The sequence below is a fragment of the Aegilops tauschii genome, chromosome 3, assembly GCF_002575655.3.
Source record: "Aegilops tauschii subsp. strangulata cultivar AL8/78 chromosome 3, Aet v6.0, whole genome shotgun sequence".
NCBI classification, from domain to species: Eukaryota; Viridiplantae; Streptophyta; class Magnoliopsida; order Poales; family Poaceae; genus Aegilops; species Aegilops tauschii.
The window spans coordinates 387,337,001-387,345,125 of NC_053037.3; the positions used below are offsets into that span (position 1 = coordinate 387,337,001).

Consider the following 8,125-nt stretch of genomic DNA (forward strand, 5'->3'; position numbering starts at 1 on the left):
TTACTGATGAGAAAAACAATATATTAAATTCCGTTGACGCGCTAAGATGATTCGGAAGGAAATGACCAGGGCCAGATCAAATATTTTTGAACTGGACAAAAAAACGTTGTCCATGCTACTTTGCTCGTAGCATCAACGCAAGAAGCAACATGTTACATACAGTACCATACATGAACAAAAGAACAATGCTATCTTTAAACATGGTGCTCCATAGCAGAGCGAATGAATGAATGCTCTCAACACTTTGGTCAATAGTTCAATAAGGAGTATTTTGCACGCACAATAATCCTGCCCTTCTCCACGCCTAATTTTGCTCCTGTGACCAGCCAGTGGCCAGGTGCGTCTTGCGGACCCTTCAACGTCTCTGTCATGTCGACAATCTTCACAAGTTTAGCATTGTCACTTGAGGACGATGAAGCTTCATCTGTTCTATGCATCGCAGAACTTGGACTGTGGTCCCACACTGATCTCCTGATTGTGCACCCAGGAACTCTGGAGAACAAAAGTTTAAGGTGGAGCACGCTCTTTGCGCCAAAATCCCACACTCCTAATTGTGCTCCCGTGACAATATAAACGCCAGACAGATCCGTGATATTTGTTTCAGTGTACTCTATGGGCGCAGTGCTGACATGAGCGAAATTCTTCCACTTGATTGGTTCGAACCATCGGCTATCCTGCTCTTCAGGTCCTTGCCATTTTGGTGGCCCGATCGTGATATGCGAGTCCCAGTGAGGTAGAAATATCTTTGGTAACGAGCCAAGGTGCTGCAAATGAATAGCCAGACGGTTCTGTTTTGTTCCTTCCAAGCACAGCCGCAGGCCAGTGATTGGTCGACGCCCAACAGATACCTGCATGTATTCCATTGGAAATTAGCTTGAACTAGATTGTTCCGCGTAGTTTATCATCTTATAAAGTATATTCCATAATGTCACCAAATAGAACCCCCAACATAAGCGGTGGTCCCTTAGGGTGTGTTTGGTTCAGGAACGAAGTGGAACGGAATGTCATGGTTCCATTCCACTGGAATGGGTTGGTTCCATTCCTATATTTGGTTGGGGGCAATCTGGTGGAGTGGAATGGTTATATTACAGTATTTGGTTGGCGAGATGAAATAGAATGCATTTCGTTCAACTCATCTCTTGTGTAGGAGTGGTGAGAATACCTCTCATCATCTCATGTGCATATGTATAATATGAATAAGATAGCTCTTTGTATTTTTAGCGACAAATTTTTCAAATTCTTCATAATATTTCAATTGTATTTGTAGCATAAATAAGTTACAAATACAGTCACAAGCATAACAACTATATAAGGATATGATATCAAACAAATAATTCGCATTGCTCCCTATTTAACAAGACACGTATATAGGTCAAAAATCATCAACCCGCATACACATCAAGCAAAAATAGCCAAGACTCTTTTTTCTTGGCATTTTTTTATGTCATTATGCACAATTTTATGTTATACACAAATATTTCTAAAGTTAACTAGTGCAGAAACCACACTGTGAGCCCGCTTGTAACATACCACTTTTCAAACTCTAGAGCTAGGAATTTCTTTCCCTAGAATAAAATAAATTCATTATTGCATTTTCTTTCAGCGGGCCAAGTCAAGCAGAAGTGACTATATTTAACTTGCATATCTATCTTCTAATCAAAATCTAGCCCACTTATCATCCTTCATTTGATCCGGTGATCCAAACCAACTCAGACACAAGACCAACGCCCCATACTTGCCAAACCTCCTTATCCCAGCTCCAAGACGTCTCCTTACCTCCGGAAGCTTCTCTTAGGTGACCTAAACCAACCCAGGTGGTTTCGGATTCGTTCACCACTGTTGGATTCGAGAAGGATAAACCCTACTCCGTATCCAATCCTAAGGCCTCCTTTGGTTCATAGGATAGGATTATCATAGGAATAAGAAACTTATAGGAAATGAGATGACATGTATCTCAAATCTTATGAGTAGGAATAGGAAAAGAGATGTCATTTGGTTCACATCATAGGATTTTTTTCCATTGAGTCTAGGCTCATGTTTATTTTCCTTTGAACCAAAGCCCTCTAAAGGAAAAATTCCTATAAGAATCCTATCCTATAAAATTCCTCCAAACCAAAGGAGGCCTAACCGACCTAGAGCAGCCCCAACCGACCTAGAACCCCTCGTACCTCCCAAGACTCCAAAACCACAAATCCATAGCTTCCGAGCAGCAAAAAACTGTTATGTACCGTTAAAGACGGTCCGACCGTTGAAGTGCTGCACGATTGAGTCCTCACCACTCCCGTAAAGTTTCACGACGATCTGACGGTGCAATCTTAAGTGACGACCAAATAACTTTACGGGATTGCACCGTCGGGTCGTTGTGAAACTTAGTGGTGAGGACTCGGTCCTGCAGCACTTCAACGGGCTCGTCTATAACGGTGGGGTTGTCGAGGAGATGATTGAGTCGCCAAAAACAAAGAGATTGCATAGCAGTTTTCTGCTGCCTTGCGGAACTCGCGTGATCAACTTTGGTGGTGACCTGGGGTGGCTCGAAGCTGTGGATTCGTGGTTCTAGGTCGGTTGGGACTGCCCTAGGTCGGTTAGGATTGGATACGGAGTAGGGTTCTCCTCCTACTTGAATACAGCGGTGGTGAAAGAATCCGAAACAACCTGGGTTGGTTTAGGTCGCCCAAGAGAAGCTTACAGAGGTAAGGAGATGTCTTGGCGCAGGGGTAAGGAGGTTTGGCAAGTATGGGGCGTTGGTATCGGTTCCGAGCCCGAGTCGGAATAGGTTTGGATAACCGGACCAAATGAAGGATGATAAGTGGGCTGGATTTTGACTAGAAGATAGATATGAGCCCAAGTCAAATATAGTTCAAGACCTAGAGCATTTCCACTTGACATGGCTCGGTGAAAACAAAATACAATGAAGAAAATGAATTGCTCAATCATATATTTTATTCTAGGCGGAAAAAAAATCCTAGCTTAAACAATAACTACTATACTTTGCTAGAGTTTGAAAAGTGGTATATTACACCGCTTTTCCTTTGCTGCAAAGTTCAGAATTCTAGCTCTGACAGAGCAGCCAAAGTTCAGAATTCTACCTCAGCCACCGCTCCAGACTGGGAGCTGAGGTTGACAAGCTCAAGAACAGGATGTTGACAAGCAAAAAAATCGGCCAGCGCTACAGTGCAGTGCATCCGCCTTCCAACTCCACCACTCGCCCCTGTTTGCCGCCACGGCTCCGCCTACCAATCGGCCATCGCCCAGCAGCCGTTGCTGCTGCTTCGCTTCCCAATAAGCCATCGTCCCCTTCCCCTTACCGTCGCCGCGTCTTGGGTGTTTCCTAACGCGTTGCCGCAGCCTAGGCCCGCTGCCACGAGATGACATGGGGAGAGAGGTCTGGAGAGAGAGAGGCTATAGGTTATTTCCTTTTATGCGGTGAGAGTTGGGTGTCACATGCGCGTGGTTTGAGCGAGGAATCGATCGGTTCCCCCGATTTGAAGGAACTAGCACATTCTGCATATAGAGGGTCCGCGTGATTTGAGTGAGGAGCTAGTCGATTCCACCGATTTAGAGCACATTCTGCATATATGGGGTATATTCCCTTCTCTAGAATCGGTAGGTTCCATTTTTTCACGCAACCAAACACAAGAATGTGTTCCATATCGCTTGATCAATCGAACTGCATTACAAAATATGAACGCTTCGTCGCATCCCAAGTAAATTATTGTTAATCCTACAGCAAAATGGTGTTTGCTTCTATTTTGTCTAATGACTGGGTTTATAAAGGGGCACTAAATTGACCTATCAATGGTAAAACTAAAATAGCTAAAGGGAAATTATCATAAACATGTATTTAAACCCGAGAGCAGCATTTACCTGTTCTGTGCTAACAAATAGCTTTGGGCCCATCAAGCTGAACTGAAGTGACGGGCACACAGGCTCTTTTCTATTTTGTCCAGCAATACCCAGTGGTACCGGAGCCCAAACTAGTGGAACTTGGAAATCTAAGAAGTATTGTAACTCTTCAATTGGAGGTTTGTCTGGAGTAAAAAAATATGAAAACATCATTGAAAAGATACCATGTAATATGATAATGTTTAATCACAGCAGGAAAAAGCAAGGACAACTACCCAACTCTTTGGTAGACATAGGAAAACATTTCTCCAGATTGTAATCATTCAATAGCTATAATACTGTATTGAGCTACTGATTTAATCACGATTGACATTCTGACTTTAGGAAAGATATGTCTATCTTGATCATGAACACATCACCCTTACTAAAACATATTTTTCAATACATACACCAAATAGAAGACCTGTGCAGAGACTCTGCTACTACATTATATAGATAGCAATATAATATAAAACAACAGCTCAGGTTTATGGCAAATGGACTTTGAGGATAGTCCAAAAAAGGAATCAGGTGCATGTCTTACATGTCAAGTATAGATCAATGGCACGAGCAATGTGCTTCTTCCCAGGTATATCATCGACGAGTGAAACAATAGGGAGAAATGTCATGCCTATGACATCTGGTGCTGAGGAAACAGTTTTTATCCACTCAACAGAATTCTGAACAAGATCACAACCTCCCCTCCTTCTGAAGATTACTGTCATGTCCTGTATATGGGACTGGAATTAGGATTTGTTTACAGTAAGAGGTGTGGTACACATATCACATATGTTATTATAGTTTTTTTTTTCGAATTGAACATGTGTGACAGTTCAAAGTAACTAATTTCCTAGTGGTGATACTTTATGCCGTTTTCAAAGACGAGTCAAATAAATAGCCTCCATGTAATAGCATCTTGTAAACTCACACCGCCCTCAAGGTGCACACATTAAGAATGTCCAATTTCCTATTGTTATCAACACTTGCAATTAACAAGATACTCCCTCCGTCCCAAAATGTAAGATCATTTTTGACACTACGAACTGACTAACCTTTTCGCTATAATTGATGGGGGGTGCATTTGACTTGTTCTCCACATCTGAGAACCTCTCGTTCCCAATTTCTCTGACATAATTTCTGAACTCCATTTCAGACAATTGGGATGAGGAATGCTGCTTTATGTATACTTCATCCTTACCACCAACCATTACAGAAGTAATAATATGTGTGCCGTAATTCTCGATAAAGCTGAGCAGAAATGAGACAAGGGCACCTTGTTATTGTATGATAAGGGCAGGTAATATGCAAAAAGTTATGTAGGGCAGTCAAATGTAAAACTGACCCTGAGAGCAGGGTCAATGGAGAAGATTACCTACTGACCTAGCCAATGCTGGTGGATCCCAAGTATATGGAATTGCGAGCTTTACACTCTCTTGCAGAATCAGTTCATCACTAGTTATTTTAACTCTATATAGCGGAACAGAGTAGCCATCAACTGCAAGGGCCTTTGTCGCGGCTGCATCATTCTTCCAAGAACCAGTAAAGCTGAAGAGCGAGTTGAAGGAACCCAGCGGGACTGTTTCCAGCAAGCTCGCCTTCCTGTTGAAATGCTCCGCCATCTGCGCGATAAATGGTGATGCCAAATGTCAGAGACAGTGAAGGGAACGGCCACGAAGCCTAACATGTGTAGCACGATTTGCATAACAGCAGTTGCATCACAATACACGCAGAAGAGAGAAGGCATGATGCATATGCGTGCACGATCTGCTCAAACGCCCCAAAATCGGGACTCCGGTCCGGAGCATCTCCCTCACCTTATCGAAGCTGCAGACGAAGGGCTCGTCGGGGGCGGCACCAGGGGGGGGCGGGCGGCTGCGCTCGGGGTTGCCGCGGTAGGCCTCTACCTCGACGTCGGGGGGCACGCCGCAGAGGACGCCGCCGCCGATGGGCAGGTCCCGCGCGCGGGCCTCGTCGAGCGTGACGAGCCTCCCGGCGCCCTTGCAGTAGAGCAGGCGGTGGTCGCCGGCGGCGTCGAGGCCGCGCCCCACCGCCTGCAGGGCCGCCTCCAGGGCGGAGCCGGCGAGGCTCATGGGCCCCTCCAGCGCTCCCCCTTCTCCGCCGCGAGATCCGTGGCGACTCAGCTTGGCCGCGGCAACCAGAGGAGAAGAGGCCGCTCCGGTGCCTGCGCTGCTCCTTCGTGGAGACTACGAGAGGGGGGAGGAGCGTCCAAGAAGACACGGACGGGGGTTGGAGGAGTCGTCGCAGGAGAGGCTTTTGACCGCCGCTATTGCTGTCGATCGGGGAGAGGGAGGGAGAGGGGGACACGGTTTCTACGGAGCAAGGCAACTGAGGGAGATGGCGACGCTGCCTGCCTGGGGGTAGTCTGCTTTGACTGGATTTCTTTTTCCAAATTTTCATTTCTCGTTCTTCATTTCTTCTCTTGATTATCGGTACTATTTAATTAGTGCATTTGGAAGCACGTCTTCAATGTTGTCATGCCGGTGTCCTCTTTGGGCGGTTGAAAACTGGAACGCATGCATGCCATTGAAAAGTGGCGGTTTGACTTTCTGTATTGATTGGAATTACTCCACACAAACAACACGTGGAATTAAGTGCAGCTCCTTTTGTTTTAGTGTTGTTGAGATTAATTAAGAATCTTCTAATAAGAAATGGTCAAACTTCTAAAAATTACTAGTAGAATGCCCGTGCGTTGCCACGGGCCTATCAGATTATTTTTTCTATAAAATATTTATACTTGTATTGTTGTATAAAATTTGGTGAAATTTTTTGTCCCTTCCAACGACATAGAAATGGATTCTTTTTAAACATCGACATAATCCATCTCCATCTCTGTCATAATATGCAAAAATAAACATATATATAAATACATCTTTTTCTATTAACACGTTCGGCCTGCATCTTGCTCTCACTGCGGTCTCCCCTCCCCTCCATGACGTCCTTAGCTGTCTCCTCTCCTCTCGGCGTCCCAGACCGATTCCCAGTGACAAAGAGTGCATTGCGTCATACCCAAGGGTGACCACCACCGCAACGCCGCACCTTCTCCGAGTACAGCGGCCACAACCAGGTCACAAGCTTATCTGTTGACAAAACAAAATGAGACTATAATACAAAAAGCAAGGTCGTCTTTCGCTGGTGTTGACGAAACGAAACGAGATGATGTACGAACTGCCCTTTAATTAGAGATACTTACCTTGTTCACATCAAGTATTCACAATATTTTAGCCTAATATCAATTCGGCATTGTTAAGAAAAAAAGTAGCATGCTGAATAAGAAAAATACACCTAACCGACATGGTAGTACTAATTATACATGAAAGCTTTAAGCCTACAGAGGTTCCTACTCGAGAACATCCATTATAATGGATTAACATACTAAGAACATAGAGAAACAATTATTTTAGGCATTTTTATAGGACTTGTGCCTATGCGTTGCAATGGGGACCAAAAATTGCTCTATTTACATTATACTCCCTTTGTCCGAAATTAACTATCGCTAAAATGAGTCAACCTACATACTGAAACTCGTCAAGATACACTCATTTCAGCGACAGTTAATTCCGGACGGAGGTAGAGTGGGTTCGAACACCCAATATTGTAATTTGGCATACATATTTTTTAGGCCATTTTTGACATTCATATTTTGTAGGTCCATACATGCAACCCAAGCTCATCTCCGCATGCATGGGACCCGAATAGCGAGCGTCAAACACAACAAAAAATGCTAACATGTTTTACATCATAATTTACTAATTTAGAAATCTAGAAAATGTTAGTTTTCCAAGATTATCTTCAGCAAAAGTTGACTAAAAGATCACAGCATGGACGTCGCCTCCACCATGGGGCCCACACCTAAAAACCATAATTCCATTGATCCGAGCGATCAACGGGAAACCAGGAAACCACTTCACCCTCTCTCCCCAGCTTGCTTTTTGGAGTAAGAAGAATCCCCAGCTTGTTGGCTTGTTGATACGTCTCCATCATATATATAATTTTTGATTATTTCATGTCAATATTATACAACATTCACATATTTTTAGCAACATTTTATATGATTTATTGGACTAACATATTAATCCAGTGCCCAGTGTCAGTTCATGTTTGTTGCATGTTTTTTGTTTCGCATAATATCCATATCAAAAGAAGTCCAAACGCGATAAAAATTTACGGAGAATTATTTTGGAATATATGTGATTTTTGGGAGGTGGAATCAACGCAAACGGAG

At 43.8% G+C, this 8,125-nt stretch overlaps 1 protein-coding gene across 1 annotated transcript; it reads right to left on the reverse strand.

Moving 5' to 3' along the window:
* On the reverse strand, positions 1-6,226 carry LOC109782428 (MACPF domain-containing protein CAD1). Its single transcript, XM_020341049.4, has 6 exons — positions 5,697-6,226; positions 5,263-5,501; positions 4,935-5,130; positions 4,427-4,610; positions 3,865-4,028; positions 1-848 (listed from the first exon to the last, which is right to left on the reverse strand). The coding sequence occupies exons 1-6, from the start codon at positions 5,970-5,972 to the stop codon at positions 249-251; spliced, it is 1,659 nt and encodes a 552-aa protein (XP_020196638.1). The 5' UTR covers positions 5,973-6,226; the 3' UTR covers positions 1-248.
* Between the last annotated feature and the right edge of the window lie 1,899 nt (positions 6,227-8,125).

What these genes read in the sequence shown, in the direction of transcription:
- LOC109782428 (XM_020341049.4), bottom strand. Translation starts at nt 5,972, where the DNA reads ATGAGCCTCGCCGGCTCCGCCCTGGAGGCGGCCCTGCAGGCGGTGGGG. An exon ending in CCATCAATTATAGCGAAAAG is followed by an intron (nt 4,611 to 4,934) that starts GTTAGTCAGTTC and finishes TCCCATATACAG; the next exon opens with GACATGACAGTAATCTTCAG. An exon ending in CATTGATCTATACTTGACAT is followed by an intron (nt 4,029 to 4,426) that starts GTAAGACATGCA and finishes TTTTTACTCCAG; the next exon opens with ACAAACCTCCAATTGAAGAG.